The sequence below is a fragment of the Mastomys coucha genome, unplaced genomic scaffold (genome assembly GCF_008632895.1).
Source record: "Mastomys coucha isolate ucsf_1 unplaced genomic scaffold, UCSF_Mcou_1 pScaffold12, whole genome shotgun sequence".
In the NCBI taxonomy this organism is placed as follows: domain Eukaryota; kingdom Metazoa; phylum Chordata; class Mammalia; order Rodentia; family Muridae; genus Mastomys; species Mastomys coucha.
In genome coordinates, this window is record NW_022196894.1 from 56,762,549 (window position 1) to 56,781,348 (window position 18,800).

General features: G+C 36.5%; 1 protein-coding gene across 1 annotated transcript; it reads right to left on the reverse strand.

Moving 5' to 3' along the window:
• Positions 1–3,549: 3,549 nt before the first annotated feature.
• On the reverse strand, positions 3,550–4,470 carry LOC116086479 (olfactory receptor 5AC1-like). Its single transcript, XM_031364732.1, has one exon. It carries the CDS (start codon positions 4,468–4,470, stop codon positions 3,550–3,552), a length of 921 nt encoding a protein of 306 aa, XP_031220592.1.
• Between the last annotated feature and the right edge of the window lie 14,330 nt (positions 4,471–18,800).

Sequence of the window (18,800 nt, forward strand, 5' to 3'; positions counted from 1 at the left end):
TAAATTGCTATAATCTCCCTTATCACTGATCAATACAGGTAATATTTGAATACATGACACTAACATCTACCCATTCCTGTGCTTCAATTTGTATATTGTTATCATTATTATTGTTGTTGTTGTTTTTGTTGTTATACTGTTAAAAACAAAATGAAATATAACAGAAAAATTTATACTAGAAAAGGAAAAAAAGGCAGGGCAGGAAGGGTTTGATTCCCAGCACTCACAATGTAGCACACAAGCACCAGTAACACCAGGTCTAGGGAATCTAACATCCTCTTCTTATCTCCAATGGCTCCTGCATGCCTGTGATGCACATCCAAACACCCAGGCAAACTCATATTCACATAAAATAATTTATTAGTTAAAAATAAATAAATAAATCCTGTGAACTAGTTGCTATTTTATTTTTAAAAACAAAATTTGTGAAAAAAAAAGAAGTTTGAATGTAAACAGCCTTCAAGGGAGAAGAATATTGTGTTGGCCACAGGTTACTTCTTTATTCAATATTGACCAGATATGAATACAAGCTGTGGTCTCCATTGTCCATGAGAGTTAGACCTTATTGCTAAAGACAGCACACATCTTAATCACAGGACCCAGATAAACAATTCTTGAACTGACAGGGAAAATCCCTCACTGCCGACTAGTTTTCTTCATACTCAAAGGTGCTATGAAGAATCCAAGAGGAGAAAGCAATTAATTATCTTACCTGGCTGTGAACCAATTAACCTATAATAGCATCCTTGTAGGCAAAATCTGACCACAGTTGCAATAGTGGCATAGCTGTATGAGGGTAAACAACTGCTTTCCTACTTTTTTAAAAAGATTTATTTATTATTATAAATAAGTACACTGTAGCTGTCTTCAGATGCACCAGAAGAGGGCATTAGATCTCATTACAGGTGGTTGCAAGCCACCATGTGGTTTCTGGGATTTGAACTCAGGTCCTTCAGAAGAGCAGTCGGTGCTCTTACCCACTGAACCATCTCACCAGCCTCTTTCCTACTGGGTTTTAGACCTACTCCATAAAGGAAATTACATCTGGTATTTTAAATCTGAAAAGGAAATATGACTGGGGAGGTTATTAGCCCTCTGGGAGAACCTACTAATGATTGGTGTTGCTACTAATGATTCGTGTCAAACTGCCTGGAAAACTGTCCTGTTTATAGTCATATACCTAAGTACTGCTCTCAGCCTTGGTCAGAAAAACTTCAGTTTGCAGTGGGGAACAGTTTATACAAAGACATCTAACTAGTCAATGCTCTGGGAACAAATGACTGTTAATTTCTTAGCCTTAAATGCAATATCTGAAGCATCCCTCCTAGGCTCAGGGAGCTCTGCAGAAAGAGGAGCCATGGTTGGAAAAGCTAAAGGATAGAAGGGGTGATACAAATTGCTGTCTTGTAGAAATAACATAGATCGTATGTACGTTAATACACAGTAATAATGGCAACACACAAAAAAACCTACATGGTGTGGGTCCATTAAAAACCCCATCATGAATGGAGGACTAGATCATGTGACCTCACTGTCAGAGGATGTACAGACATTTAAATGTTGCCTAGGGGAAAAGAGTCAAATTTTCCAGTAGTGTAGTCGCTCATGTATTGTTCTTGTTCAAATGACCTCTGATATATTCTCATATAGGTAACCCTAATTCAATGGAATATCCTATCCCTCACATAAAAGACAAAAAGTAGAGTGTCAACTTGGGAAGAAGAAGGTATTTGGTAAGAGACATGAATAAGAGAAGACAATGACATTGATTTTGGACATTAACATCATATATTAAATCTGTGGAATTATGAAACAAATTAGAAGAAAAAAATAAGTGCTAATGCAACTTAGAGAAAGAGGAGCCATCTTGATCATTTGGAGAGGGAAAGTGTAAACTTGTTCAACAGTCATGGGTGCCAGAGCATGGATTTCTCATATGTCTAAGAATAAGTAAATAAAAGAAAAGAAATACAAAATGAAAATTATCAAGAGACACAGCTATAGCATTCCTGGGCTTATAACCAAATAACTACATTCTCTGATACAGATACCTGAACACCCACGGCCATTGCCGCTCTGTACACAATAACTAGGAAATAAATTCAGTCTAGATAGTCAGAAAATTGCGGAGGATATATACATAATCCATTCCATTCAAGTCAGCTGTAAACAAAAGGGGCTGTGGAAATTCCAGAAAATGGATAAAACTAAACTTGTTATAAGTAATTGAACTCAGGTACACAGACAAACTCTGTATGTTATACTAACTTGATAATCAAAGTTTTGAATTTTTTGTTTGGGTGATTAAACGTGATTTAAGGGGGAGAAGACTCAACAATCACTCAAACGCCTGGCAGACAATCTGTGCCCAAGGATTCAGTACCAGCACAATAATTAGGGTCAAGTTATTGCTTACTGATTGACTCTTATAAGCACTCCAAGGAAAGAGACCGGGAACTACAAACCACCTGACAAAAATAACCTAGCTAGGGAGTTCATAAGTATTGTGGGGTAAACTTTACTAATTATTTTTCTAAATGGACATGTAGTCAAGATACTTTCTCTATAGTTCTATTATTAGCCACAGAATAGTACAGTTTTCAGCCTGGACCACAGGAGGTTCTTACTGTGGAGGACAATGGTTAAGGCAGAGTCTCAAAAAAAGAGCTTGGAGAAGGAAAAAGAGCTCTTGAGAAGGAAAGAAGGCATAGATGTCAAGAAAAATTAGAGGGGAAGACAGAGGAGTCAAAATGGTGTAAATATTTTGTTCATGAGTGAAATTATTAAAAACCACAATTGTTTCAACAACTGGTCAAAGTGCTGAAAATGAGTAACTGTTGAGTCCTCAGCCCTGAATGGTCCAACTATAATCAATTCTTCAAAGTCCTAAGGAACATGATAGAAGAGTCGGCAGAGGAATGTAACAACCAGAGAAGTGGAGAAGTGGAGGGGGTGCGGGGGTCAGGGAAACACTGTCTTCTGTATTCGACATGGTCATTGCAATTATGCACCAACAGCAGTAGAATACACCCGCACAGACAAAACCAGGAAAGTAGGGTGGGGGACTCTTTCAGAGGAAGAAGAGAATCAGCAGGTTTGTGGGTAGAGGATGAGAGGGAATAGTAGATGATACATATGACTACATGTGGGGCAAATGTGTATAAAGCAGAAAAAATAGTCAATAGAGGCAAGAGAGAATCTATGCACATGACACATGAAGATTTTGTTTCAATAATTTAAGGAAACATTTCAAGATAAGGAAAACATAATAATCTAATGAAGACAATAATTTTGTGGATAATTCACACTCTCCTTTGACTGTGAACTTGAAAACAATTTATATTATATCTTTAAAGACATCATTATTTTGTAAAGATAATAATACAAATAATAACACAAGACAGCCATTTTAACCTAGGTTTTATGGCTTTATTCACAATATGCAAATAAAATCCCTGTCACATCCAAAGTACAGGGCCAAATGTTCTGATGCACTTAGAGAGAGAATCTGGTGATACAAAACATCTTGCAGTTTCCAGAAAATAGTCATCATTTTGTGAGTTTTCTCAAGGCACCTATGACTTCTTTGTTTCTTAGGCTGTAAATGAAGGGGTTTAGCAGAGGAATGATAATGGTATAGAACAGTGAATACATTTTACCCTGATAATTATCTGTGTCAGAGCCAGAGAGTACATATATGATGAAGAGAGTGCCGTAGAACAAAGACACAGATGACAGGTGGGAACTGCAGGTAGAGAAGGCTTTGTTTCTGCCTCTCTCAGACTTTGTTCTCAAGATGGCTAAGAGGACACGGACATAGGAGACTATAATACTCATAAAGGTACTCACTTGTATAAAAATAGCCATAATGAAAGCTACCAATACATTGATAGATGGGTCAGTGCAAGAAATTGTATAGAGTGGCAGGATCTCACAATAGAAATGATCTATTACATTGGAACTACAAAAAGTTAGCCTAAATAACAATCCTACATGAAGTAAGCCATGTAGAAATCCAATTAGATAGGATACACTTATGAACTGAATGCAGAGTCTGTTGGGCATCACCACTAGATAGAGCAGAGGGTTGCATATGGCTACATAGCGGTCATAGGCCATTGCCACCAGGATGAAACATTCTGCAGTTGCACTTAAACAAAAAAAATAAAATTGAGCAAAACACTCACCCATGGATATCATGTCATTCTTATTTAAAAATTTCATAAGCATCTTTGGGGTCACAGAGGATGAAGTACAGGCATCTGCAAAGGCCAAATTTCCAAGAAAAAGGTACATGGGTATGTGAAGATGAGGGTCCTTCCAGATGAGAAAGATTAAGCCAAGGTTGCCCACCATGGTGGTGACATAGATGAGGAAAAACAGCAGGAAGAGGGGTACTTGCAGCTCTGGACGATCTGTTATTCCTCTGAGAACAAATTCAGTCAGCTGGGTCCTGTTAAGCTCCATCATAATCCCTCAGGTTGCTCACTAGAAGCAGAGAGGAGATTATTGTAAATGTAGCAAAGACTCAGTAAGAATAGGATCAGATTGAGCCTACATTAATATGCCCCAGGTGCTCTACAATACACACTTAGGATAATGTTCGTGTCTTTCTCTTTAAACATGCTAGAACCAGTGAATATTTTGTGCACAGTTTTAATGTATAAACTTTCAACATTCAATTATCTCAAAAGAAATAATGAAACCATAAGCATTAATTTACCTGATCTCATGCATATCTGAATTAATCATAAACTGTGTATGTCTGTGAGAGATTTTATATATGTGTGTGTGTGTATGCACACATATATATGTATATATATATATATATATATATATATAAATTTAGAATTACAAAGTACATAATATGTTTTATAATAAAATGACACAGGAAGTGGAAATTGAAGACAGCATCACCACATCTCTTTTCTGTAATGGTAAAATTATGCAGAATCCTAGACACAATGCAGTCTGCATATACACAGCACTGCACTGATAAGATAAAATGAGGACTGCTCAACTGTGACCAGCAGGCCTTGATGTCTAAACAATAACCAGGATTAGTCATGGGTGCTAATAATACCAGACAAATGGCTTTGTATCAATGCATACATTTCATATTTTGTTACCTTACTCATTCTTTATGAATTTAACTGAAGACCTCATGCTCAAATCTGTGATTTCCTGAAAGTAATTTTTCCAGGAATGATCATTATGAACCAAAAGAAATATGGAAAGCTATTGAAGTACAGTAAATAAAAAAGCATATAAACTAAATATGCCACCAGGATTTTGTTTCATTTAAAGAAACTATTCTGGGAAGTCTTTTCTTCTCCATCCTTACTGGGAATAGAAAAAACAAAGACTTTTTGTGGTTTTATTGGGCATGAAAACAGATTAATGGAAGCTGGTGTGTTTGGAGTAAGTTCAAATATTAGATCTCCATAAATTGTAAGGCTATAATTTTTCTCTGCTAAAAACTGCACTGATGTAACTGCTAGTCTCGGTGTGATAGATTCCTCTTTTCTTCCCATTTCCAGGAATGCCCTGTGAACCAAGAGTCAGGTGAGGACGCGGGCTCATACTCCACAGATGTCATACACCTCCAAGGAATTTAAAAGTCACTTAGACTCTGGGAGATTTTTAAGTAAAAGTCATTTATGTATTAGTTTAATATTTGATAGATTGGTTTTCTTACGTTACCTTAACTAAGGACATATAACCCAAATTTTCAGAACACTTGGGTCCCAATTTCATCTATGGTTTACACAAACATTTAGTTCAAGGTTTCACCATAATATACCAAGTTTTCTACAATATAACACCCCTCAGAATGCAATTAAATGAAAGTCCCCATTGTTATTATTAAGAAGCATAGCATAGATGTTACCTGCAAGGACTTGACAAAACCTCATGATGGTGATCTGATCTTTGGTCCACAAACAGGTTAAGTTATTCCATAGGGATGTAGCTCTTTTGTTTGCAACTGCTTTCTGTTCTATTTATTAGATAACTCCCCTAAAAAGATATCTCCACATGTGTTTTGAGATATACTTAGAAAGGCCTTCATATTTGCTTTGGGCATCATTTAACTTTTCTAAAAGAAGATAAAGCAAAATATTGTTTGCTCACCATAGATACAAGAAAAGGATTTCATGAAGAACATTTTAAGTACAGGAACTGGGTACCAAAACTTGTTTTATCCATGTCAATTTTCATTAGGAAACACAGTTTGGAGGGAATGGTATTTATTTCTTCCCATCTTCAATTCTGTTTGGCAAATAAACACTGAAACTCCCGAAATGCTGGCAATAACTCCCAGTAGAATAAAGCCAATCTGCTGGGCATTCTTCACTAATCATCAGATCAAGCTAATAAAGCTATTGTAACTTTCTTTACTTATATTTTCTTTCTTGCAAAAACTAAAGTAATAGGTCAATTTTAAGACAAATGGACTGTTACTCCATTGATATTTTTAAATGATATAACAGATTTTCCATCTAAATTCATCTCCAAGCAACAAACATACTTTCATGCATAAGGAGAATATTTCTATCAATGTATATAATATAATATATATACATTATATATATAATATGTATACTAGGCATATTTCTTACAACTACCAAATATTCTGATAGTATTTGCTACTTTTAACCACTTTTGTGAGAACTCATCTAGCAATGAGACTGTTTTTCACCCTTGGTATGCTGAGATAAATTCTTCTTGAATGATCCCATTAGCAATGTACAATCATTTCTCACATATGAAATCCACAAATTTATGGGGTTCATTCTAGTTAGAGTTTGCCACTAACGTATTTTCAAATATATTCAGAAAAGCCTTTTGTATTTGATGCAGGCATCAAATATTTAAGGCAATGAAATGATGTAAAAGCACAAAGAAAACAAATTGCTTCAATCTCAATGATATCTGGGAACACACATAATATCTATTTCCTGCCTTCTAAGCATTCGTATGTTTACCCTTGCATATACAGAATTAGTAACAACATACTGTTAAAAATTAACATGATAGCCTTTCCTTCATTCTCTGTTCCATTTTTGTTCCCCGTCTATCCACCCTACCTAGGGATCCACCCCCTGCAGATACCAAACCCCGGCACTATTGCTGATGCCAAGAAGAGCTTGCTGACAAGAGCCTAATATAGATGTTCCCTGAAAGGTTTTCCCAGCACCTGACTAACACAGATGAAGATACTCACAACCATCATACCCAGGGACCCCATTGAAAGGGCTAGGAGAAGGAATGAAGGAGCTGAAGGGAATTGCAACCCCATAAGAAGAACAATATTGACTAACTGGACCACCCAAAGCTTCCAGAGAATAAACCACCAACCGATGAAGGGATCCATGGCTCCAGGTACACATGTATCAGAGGATGATCTTATCTGACATCAATAGGAGGGGAGGCCCTCAGTCGAATGAAGGCTTGATGCCTCAGCATAGGGGGATGCTAGGGCAGTGAGGCCGGAGAGGGTGACAGGGTAGAGGAGCACCCTCATAGAGGCAAAGGAAATGGGGAAGAGGAGGGATGGAATGGGGAATTTGTGGAAGGGAAACCAGGAAGGGGGATACTATTTGAAAAGTAAACAAATAAATGAGTGAAATGAATAATAAAAACATGAACTTGATATACAGATAGTTTTACTTTCATTTAAACAATAATGTTAAATACTCATTATATTCATATTCCAATAGTTTGAAAATATAAACTTTCCTGGCCATACTATTTTTACTAAAAATATCATTTTAGCCTTCTAGAATTATAAAGTGATTTTTTTGATTTGTCTGTTTTATTAGTAAAAATGGCATATTCTGCTCACTGGACCTGGAAAACCTTGCCTGTATTTTGACTCATACCCCACTTTTAACCACTTTGACCAGTCTGTAATTGAAGGATGTAAATGTACACCTGAATGTAAATGTTCATCTAGATATTTCCTTTATTTACATTTAAAATGTTATCCCCTTTCTTGGTTTTCCCTCCAAAATCCCCCATCCCTTTCCAACTTCCCCTGCTCACCAACCCACCCACTCCCTATTCCCTGTCCTGGCATTCCACTACACTGGGGCATTGAGCCTTAAAAGAACCAAGAGCCACTCTACCCATTGAAAATCCACAAGGCGTGCTCTGCTACATATGCAGCTGAAGCCTTGAGTCCCTCCTTGTATACTCTCTGTTTGGTGGTTTAGTCCCTGGGAGCTCTGGGGGTTCTGCTTGGTTAATATTACTGTTCTTCCTATGGGGTTGCAAACCCCTTCAGCTCCTTCAGTCCTTTCTCTAACTCCTCCTTTGGGGACCCAATGTTCAGTCCAATGGTTGGCTGCCAGCACCCACCTCGGTATTTGTCAGCCACTGGCAGAGCTTCTCAGGAGACAGCTATATGAGGCTCCTGTCAGACAGCACTTGTTGGCATCCACAATAGTGTCTGGGTTTGATAACTTATATGGGATGAATCCCCAGGTGGGACAGTCTCTAGATGGCGTTTCCTTCAGTCTGTACTCTACACTTTTTCTCTGCATATCCTCCCATGGGTATCTTTTTCCCACTTCTAAGAAGGACCAAACTATCCATACTTTGATCTTCCTTCTTCTTTAGCTCCATATGGTCTGTGAATTGTATCTTGGGTATTCTGAGCTTTTGGGCTAATATCCACTTATCAGTTAGTGCATACCATGTGTGTTCTTTTGTGATTGGGATACCTCACTCAGGATGATATTTTCTAGTTCCATCCATTTGCCTAAGAATTTCATGAATTCATCATTTTTACTAGCTGAATAGTACTCCACTGTATGAATGTACCACATTTTCTGTATCCATTCTTCTGTTGAGGGACATCTGGGTTCTTTCCAGCTTCTAGCTATTATAAGAAAGGCTACTATGAATATAGAGAATCATGTGTCCTTATTATATGATGGGACATAGTCTGGGCATATACCTATGAGTATTGCTGGGTCCTCAGGTAGTACTATGTCCAATTTTCTGACAAACCACCAGACTGATTTCCAGAGTGCTTGTACCAGCTTGCAATCCTACCAGCACTGTAGGAGTGTTCCTCTTTCTCCACAACCTCTCCAGCATCTGCTGTCATCTGAGATTTGATCTTAGCCAGTCTGACTGGTGTGAGGTGGAATCTCAGAGTTGTTTTGATTTGCATTTCCCTGAAAACTAAGTATGTTGAAATTTTCTTTAGGTGCTTCTCAGTCATTCAGTATTCCACAGCTGAGAATTATTTATTTAGCTCTGTATCCCATTTTTAAGAAGTTTATTTGGGTTTCTGGAGTCTAACTTTTGAGTTCTTTGTATATATTTAATATTAGCCCACTATCTGATGTAGGATTGGTAAAGATCATTTCCCAATCTGTTGGTTGCTGTTTTGTCCTATTGCCTTACAGAAGCTTTGTAATTATATGAAGTCCCTTTTGTCAGTTCTTGATCTTAGAGCATAAGCTATTGGTTTTCTGTTCAGGAAAATTTCCCCTATGCCCATGTGCTCTAGGCTCTTCCCCACTTTCTTTTCTATTAGTTTCAATGTATCTGGTTTTATGTGGAGGCCCTTTATCCACTTGGACTTGAGCTTTCTACAAGGAGATAAGAATAGGTCAATTTGCACCCTTCTGCATGCTAACCTCCAATTGAACCAGCACCATTTGTTGAAAAGGCTGACTTCTTTCCACTGGATGGAAGCTCCTTTGTTAAAGATCAAGTGACCATAGGTGTGTGGGTTCATTTCTGGGTCTTCAATTCTATTCCATTGACCTGCCTGTATGTCTTTGTACCAATGTCATACACTTTTTTTAATCACAATTGCTTTTTAGTATAGTTTGAGGTCAGGGATGGTGATTTCCACAGAAGTTCTTTTATTGGTGAGAATAGTTTTCTCTATCCTGGGTTTTTTGTTATTCCAGATGAATTTGCAAATTTCTCTTTCTAACTCTATGAAGAATTGAGTTGGAATTGTGATGGGGATTGCATAGAATCTGTAGATTTCTTTTGGCAAGATGGACATTTTTACTACATTAATCCTGCCAATCCGTGAGCATGGAAAATCTTTCCATCTTCTGAGCTCTTCTTCAATTTCTTTCTTCAGAGACTTGAAGTTCTTGTAATACAGATCTTTCACTTGCTTAGTTAGAGTCACACCAAGGTATTTTATATTATTTGTGACTATTGTGAAGGGTGTTGTTTCCCTAATTTCTTTCTCTGCCTGTTTATCCTTTGAGTAGAGGAAGGCCACTGATTTGCTTGAGTAAATGTTATATCCAGCCACTTTTCTGAAATTGTTGATCAGGTTTAGGTGTTCTCTGGCAGAATTTTTCGGGTCACTTAAGTATACTTATCATATCATCTACAAATAATGATATTTTGAGTTCTTCCTTTCCAATTGTAACCCTTTGATCTCCTTTTGTTGTCTTATTGCTGTCTAGGACTTCCAGTACTATACTGAATAGGTAGGGAAAGAGTGTGCAGCCTGTTCTTGTCCCTGATTTTAGTGGGATAGCTTCAAGTTTCTTTCTATTCAGTTTGATGTTGGCTACTGGTTTGCTGCATATTGCTTTTACTATGTTTAGATATGAGCCTTGAATTCCTGATCTTTCCAAGACTGAAGAAGGATCATGAAGGGATGCTGCATTTTGTCAAATGCTTTCTCAGCATCTAATGAAATGACATGTTGTTTTGGTCTTCAAATTTGTTTATATAGTGGATTACGTTGATGGATTTCCATATGTTGAACCATCCCTGCATCCTTGGAATGAAGTACTTGATCATGATGAATGATTGTTTTGATGTGTTCCTGGATTTGGTTTGTGAGAATTTTATTAGGCATTTTTGCATCGATATTCATAAGGGAAATTGGTCTGAAGTTCTCTTTCTTTGTTGGGTTTTTGTGTGGTTCCGGTACCAGAGTAGTTGTGCCTTCATAGAACAAATTTGGTAATGTTCCTTCTGTTTCTAATTTGTGGAATTGTTTGAAGAGTATTGGTATTAGGTCTTCTTTGAAGGTCTGATAGAATTCTGCATTAAACCCATCTGTTAGTCAGCTTTTTCTGGTTGGGATACTATTAATGACTGCTTCTATTTCTTTAGGGGTTATGAGACTGTTCAGATCATTTACCTGACCCTGATTTAATTTCAGTACCTGGTATCTGTCTAGAAAATTTTCTATTTCATCCAGATTTTCCAGTTTTGTTGAGTGTAGGCTTTTGTAGTAGGATCTGTTGCTTTTTGGATTTCTTTGGTTTTTATAGTTATGCCTCTCTTTTCATTTTTGATTTCATTAATTTGGATACTGTCTCTGTGCCCTCTGGTTAGACTGGCTAAGGGTTTATCTATCTTGTTGATTTTCTCAAAGAATCAGATCCTGGTTTGGTTGATTCTTTGTACAGTTCTTCTTGTTTCCACTTGGTTGATTCAGCCTTGAGTTTGATTATTTCCTGCTGTCCACTCATCTTAGCTGTATTTGTTTCTTTTTGTCCTAGAGCTTTCAGATGTGTGTGTCAAGCTGCTAGCATATGCTCTCTCCAGTTTCTTTTTGGAGGCACTCAGAGCTATAAGTTTTCCTCTTAGCACTGTTTTCATTGTGTCCCATAAGTTTGGATATGTTGTGATTTCATTTTAATTAAACTCTAAAAAGTCTTAAATTTCTTTCTTTATTCCTTCTTTGACCAAGTTATCATTGAATAGAGTGTTCTTCAGCTTTCACATGTATGTGGGCTTTCTATTGTATATGTTGTCATTAAAGACCAGTCTTCTTGCATGGTGATCTGATAGGATTCATGGGATTATGTCAATTTTCTTATATCTGTTGAGGCCTGTTTTGTGACCAATTGTATGGTCAGTTTTGGAGAAGGTACCATGCGGTACTGAGAAGAAAGTATATTCTATTGTTTAACAATAAAATATTCTATAGATATCGGTTAAATCCATTTGCTTCATAACTTCTGTTAGTTTCACTGTATTTCTGTTTAGTTTCTGTTTCAATGATCTATCCATTGATGAGAGTGGGTGTTGAAGTCTCCCACTACTATTGTGTGAGGTACAATGTGTGCTTTGAGCTTTAGTAAAGTTTCTTTTATCAATGTGGGTGCCCTTGGATTAGGAGTATAGATGTTCAGAATTAAGAGTTCTTATGGTAGATTTTTCCTCTGATGAGTATGAAGAGTACTTCCTTATCTTTGTTGATAATTTTAAGTTGAAAGTCAATTTTATTTGATATTAGAAGGCTACTCCAGCTTGTTTCTTGGTACCATTTGCTTGGAGGATTGTTTTCCAGCCTTTTACTCTCAGGTAGTGTCTGTCTTTGTCACTGAGGTGGATTTCCTGTATGCAGCAAAACGTTGGGTCCTGTTTATGTATCCAGTCTGTTAGTCTATGTCTTTTTATTGGGGAACTGAGTCTATTGATATTAAGAGATATTGAGGAAAGGTGATTGTTACTTCCTGTTATTTTTGTTATGAGAAGTGGAATTATGTTTATGTGGCTATCTTCTTTTTGGTGTGTTAAAAGATGATTATTTTCTTGCTTTTTCTAGGGTGTAGTTTCCCTCCTTGTGTTGGAGTTTCCCATTTATTATCGTTTGAAGGACTGGATTTGTGGAAAGATATTGTATAAATTTGGTTTTGTCATGGAATATCTTGGTTTCTCCATCTATGGTGACTGAAAGTTTTTGCTGGGTATAGTAGCCTGGGCTGGCATTTATGTTCTCTTAGGGTTTGTATGACATCTGCCCAGGATCTTCTGGCTTTCATAGTCTCTGACTAGAAGTCTGGTGTAATTCTGATAGGTCTGCCTTTATACTTGACCTTTTTCCCTCACTGCTTTTATTATTCTTTCTTTGTTTTGTGCATTTGGTGTTTTCATTATTGACAGGAGGAGTTTCATTTCTGGTCCAGTTTATTTGGAGTTCTGTAGGCTTCTTGTATGTTTATGGGCATCTCTTTCTTGAGGTTAGGGAAATTTTCCTCTATAATTTTGTTGAAGATATTTACTAGCCTTTTAAGTTAGAAATCTTCACTCTCTTCTATACCTATTATCATTAAGTTTGGTCTTCTCATTGTGTCCTGGATTTCCTGGATGTTTTGGGTTAGGATCTTTTTGCATTTTCTTTGACTATTGTGTCAATGTTTTCTATGGTATCTTCTGCACCTGAGATTCTCTCTTCTATTTCTTGTATTCTGTTGGTGATGCTTGCATCTATGACTCCTGATCACTTTCCTAGGTTTTCTATCTCCAGACTTGTCTCTCTTTATAATTTCTTTATTGTTTCAACTTCCAGTTTTATATCGTGGATGGTTTTGTTCAATTCCTTCATCTGTTTTGTTGTGTTTTCCTGTAATTCTTTAAGAGATTTTTGTGTTTCTTCTTTAAGGGCTTCTACCTGTTTACCTGTGTTTTCCTCTATTTCTTTATGAAAGTTATTTATGTCTTTCTTAAAATCCTCTATCAGTATCATGAGATACGATTTTAAATCCAAATCTTGCTTTTCCGGTATATTGGGGTATCTAGGACTTGCTATGGTAGAACTGGGTTCTGATAATCGTATGTAGCCTTGGTTTCTGTTAAGGTTCTTGCACTTGCCTTTTTCCATCCGTTTATCTCTAATGTTAATTGGTCTTGCTGTCTCTGGCTGGAGATTGTCCCTCCTGTGGGCCTGTAGGCCTGTGTCAGTACTCCTGGGAGACTAGCTCTCTCCTTTTGAGACCTGTGTACAGAGGGCTATGGAACAGGCTTAGCTCCTGGGTGCAGATGGCTACCAGCATAAAATGATTTTTAAATTATGTTTATATTGTTCCAAATTATTTTTGCTAATTTAAGCATATTTATAATTCATGAAATAACCTCATCCTAATCTTTAGACTATCTAGGTGTAAACTTATGTGTGTGTGTTTAATTTGCTAGACATTTTTACACGTTCATTTTATAAAATATCTGCATCCTGTACTTTCCCTTTTAAAACACTTTCATGATATTCCTGCTTCTGTTCTTCATGTCTTTCATATCTAACCTGTCAAATTAATGGTTTGAATATGTTTTATCCTATATGTAAGTTATACCGTTACTTGTTTATTTTTAAGGATTTTTGTGCAGAAACTTTCTAGTCTAAATTTAACTTTTCTTGCTCATGATTTTCAGGGATTGTTCAATAAATGATTGTCCAGAATAATACATATAGGGGGTTGCTTCTTTTTAGTAGTAGCCTCTATGATATAACCTTTATTTAAATCATTAACTAAATTTGAGTTGATTTTTTTATATAATGGGAATATCAGTTCATTTTAATTGTTATCAATATGAAAAATTATGCAATTTTTAATGCCCTGTGTTAAAGACTGTCATTTTCCTAGGTTTTGTTATTTATACATTTGTGTGCTCTGTCCTCAGGTCACTTGGTCGAAATATCTAATTTCATATCACTATACTGGTATTCATAACTACTTAATTATGGACACAACTTTTTAGGGGCTTTTAACTTATCAATTTAATATATAATTTTGATCTTATTTAAGATAAAATCATAGGAAATATTTTCACTGTAAAATTCTATATTAACCAGAAAGGTAATTTTAAAAAAACAACTTACACAAATTTCAATATAATAAAGGAAAAACATTGCAAGGTATCATAAAGTGAGCTATAAGACTTGAAACTATGCTTCCTATCTTTATAAACAATCATAAATACAAATTCCTAAATACTGGATCTCTTCATTAAGCCACAGGGCCACAGGAGAAATTACAAAGTTAAGAGTTTAGACTTTAAAACAAAACACTAATCAAATAAATTCCCTAAACCTTGGTATCCTCACTTTTAAATTTAATAATAGGACCTTAACAAGGTTGTTGCTACATTAAAATAAAAGAATAAATATCAAGCCCTTCCTGTCCTTGACAGAAAGTAAAGATTATAAAATAGGGATATAATACTCTTTTATCATTTGATTTATGTTGAAAGCTGGTCATCTCTTTTAAAAGAGATAGTTCAGGGAAGTAAAACTAAAACATTTGCTATTCTATTGGTAATTTGTGATAAAAAATTTAATTGTGTACATTTTTTAAAAAAATCAACTTTTACATGTAATTCATGTTATCTGTAAGTTATGGAGAATGGAAAGTGAATACAAGAAGACATTCAAGAAGGAAATATGACTGTAGGTATAGCTATATTTTAGTGAAACTTACATTTAACATTTTACAGATAAATGCTTCAGCTTGAATCTATTACAGACATTTTCCTTCCTAATTGCCTTACCTTTTTTAGATCTGAAAGAATTAATATAAATGAAGAATACCAAGTACAAGGATACTTGCTGTTCTGAATCCTGTTATGTCTACTGCATCTCCTCAGGCTGCTCTCCACAGAGAGAAAAGATAAAGAAAATGTGATACAGACTGGGAGCAGGATCAGGGTTATGGAGAGCAGAGGAGAGAGAATGGAATTGGCATGGGGAGGCATCTCTAGGATGTACCAGAGACCTGGAACCAGGAGAGGCCTCATGGAGTCTACAGGGGTGACTCTAGCTGAGACTTCTAGCTGTGGGCCACCTCCTGTAGCCAGATAAGACTCCCAGTGGAGGGATAAGGATAGCAACCCACCCACAAAATCTTTGATCCAAAATGTGCCCTGCCTACAAGATATGCAGGGACAAAAATGGAGTAGAGACAGAGAGAATGGCCAACCAATGGAGACCCATCCCAAGGGCAAGAACCAATCAATCCCTGACATTATTAATGATACTTTGTTATGCTGTAGATAAGAACCTAGCATAACCGTCCTCTGAGAGGCTCCACTCAACAGCCAATGGATATAAATGCAGAGACCCACAGCCAAACATTAGATAGAGCTCAGGAAGTCTTGTGGAAGAGTTAAGGGGAGAATTGAGGGATCCAAAGAAATTAGACACATAGCAGGAAAGTCAACAGAGTCAACTATCGTAGATCCTTGAGGGCTCACAGACACTGAATCACCAGCCAAAGAATGAGCATGGGCTGGACCTAGGCACATATGTAGCAGATGTGCATCTTGGTTGTCATGCCAACAACTAAAGTATGTCCCTGAATCTATTGCCTGACTGTGGATCTTGTTCCCCTAAATGAGCTGCCTTGTTTGGTCTCAGTGGGAGAGAATGCACCTAGTCCTTCTGAGACTTGATGTGCCAGGGTGGGGTGATACTCAGTTGAGGCTCCCCCTTCTCTGGGGAGAAGAGGAGGGAAAATGGAGGAAGGATCTGTATGATTGATAGGACTGGTTAAAGGGGGGGTGATATTGGATGTTAAATAAATAAATACTCAATGAAGATGGAATTAGAGAAAAATTGAATTTCCTATATGTCCATTGCCACTGAATCAACAGATTAATGTTGATTAATGTTCTTCTTCTGCTTTTAAAGCACAAGAGAAGCAGGATGCCTTCTCTGAATAATTTTGATGTGTATGTTTCTTAACATGTAATTTTCTGAAAGGTAATTGAGGAGGCTATTGACACAAATCATTTGACCTTATGCATATTAGTCTGAATCACTGTGAAGTATATGCAAACAGAATGGATATCTTTTACACAGAACTTACAATGACAAAATGCATATTGCATTTTATATTAAAATGTCTTAAATAGACTATCTCAATTTTAAAAGCCTTCTTATACTTTTTCATAAACTTTTTCATATATTTTATGAGAAAGATTTAATATTATTTTTAATAATAATATTTTTGATTACTTTCCCCCTTCCTTTCCCTCCCTCTAAGCTCTCCCATGTACCACCTTCCTCTTTCTTTTTATAAAAAATAAAATCAATCTAAAATTTGTGTAGAGCCACAAAAGACTTCACATAGTGTAGGTGCTATTCCTGGTTGTCAACTTGACTATATCTGGAATGAACTACAATCCAGAATTGGAAGGCTCACCTGTGATCCTGATCTTGGGTCTGGGAGATACAAATTTCTGACCTGAATCTTGGCATGAAGATCTTGAGGCACAGTGGCTATGAATCCCAGGAGACTAAAGCAACAAGATCTCTGAGTTGAAGGTCATCTTGGACAAAGCACCTTTAGTCTGAATCTGGGCCACACCTTCTGCTGGAGAGACCTACTTAAGGACATTGGAGGAAGGAAGATTCTGCTTCGCCTGCTTGCCTTGTGGGATTGAGGAACTGCTAGATCCTTGGACTTTGATTCACAGCTGCTGATGATCATTGTTGGGGAGTTAGACTATAGACTGTAAGTCATCAACAAATTCCCTTACTTCATAGAGACTACCCATAAGTTTGTGACTCTAGAGGACCCTTACTAATATATATAATAAATCACTAGGGAAAAAAGAACAATATTGAATATGAAATAGTCATATTCACTAATTTGAAATATACAATAAAGATGTTGCTACCAAAACACATTATGGACATTAAACAAACAAATAAATAAATAAATAAACATACACTAACAGAAGTAAACTCACTTACATAAGATCAATGTTTTTCAGCACTGGTGCCAAGAATACAAAGTAATGAAAGAAAAGTCTATCCAATAATAGATGTTAAGAAAGATTAAGATCTTTTCCCAACCTGTTGGTTGCTGTTTTATCCTATTGATAGTGTCCTTCGCCTTACAGAAGCTTTGCAATTTCATGAGGTCCCATTTATTAGTTCTTGATCTTAGCACACAAATTATTGATATTCTGTTTAGTAAACTTTCCCCTGTGTCCATGTGCTCTAGGCTCTTCCCCACTTTCTTTTCTATTAGTTTCAGTGTATCTGATTTCATGTGGATGTCCTTGATCCACTTAGACTTGAGCTTAGTACAAGGAGATAAGAAAGGATTAATTTGCATTCTTCTGCATGCTGACCACCAGTTGAAACAGCACCATTTGTTGAAAATGTTATCTTCTTTCCAATGAATACTTTTAGCTCCTTTACCAAAGATCAAGTGACTATAGTTATGTGGGTTCATTTCTGGGTATTCAATTCTACTCCATTGATCTACCTGCCAGTCTCTGTACCAATACTATACAGTTTTTATCATGATTGCTCTGTAGTACAGCTTGAGAGTTCTTTTATTGGTGAGAATAGTTTTCTCTATCCTGGGATTTTTGTTATTCCAGATGAATGTGCAAATTGTTCTTTCTAACCCTATAAAGAATTGAGTTGGAATTTTGATGGGGATTGCATACAATCTGTAGATTGCTTTTGGCAAGAATGCAATTTTTACTATATTAATCTTGCCAATCCATGAGCATGGGAGATCTATCAATCTTCTGCATTCTTCTTTCATTTCTTTCTTCAGAGACTTGAAGTTCTTGCAATACAGACCTTTCACTTCCTTAGTAAGAATCACATCAACGTATTTTATATTATTTGTGACTACTGTGAAAGGTGTTTGTTCCCTGATTTGTTTATCAGACTGTTTATCCTTTCAGGAGAGGAAGGCCACTGATTTGATTGAGTGAATTTTATATACAGCCACTTTGCTGAAATTGTTTATCAGGTTTAGGAGTTCTCTGGTAGAATTTTTGGGATCACTTATGTATACTATCATATCATCTGCAAATAATGATATTTTGACCCAACACTACATCCGATAAAGGGCTAAAGTCCAATATATACAAAGAACGCAAGAAGGCAGAATCCAGAGAAACAAATAACCCTATTAAAATGGGGCACAGAGCTAAACAACAAATTTTCAACTGAGGTATACTGAATGGCTGAAAAGCACTTAAAGAAATGTTCAACATCCTTAGTCATCAGGAAAATGCAAATCAAAACAACCCTGAGATTCCACCTCACA

Excerpts from the sequence above, each read along its gene's own strand:
- LOC116086479 (XM_031364732.1), bottom strand. The coding sequence starts at position 4,470 with ATGATGGAGCTTAACAGGACCCAGCTGACTGAATTTGTTCTCAGAGGA.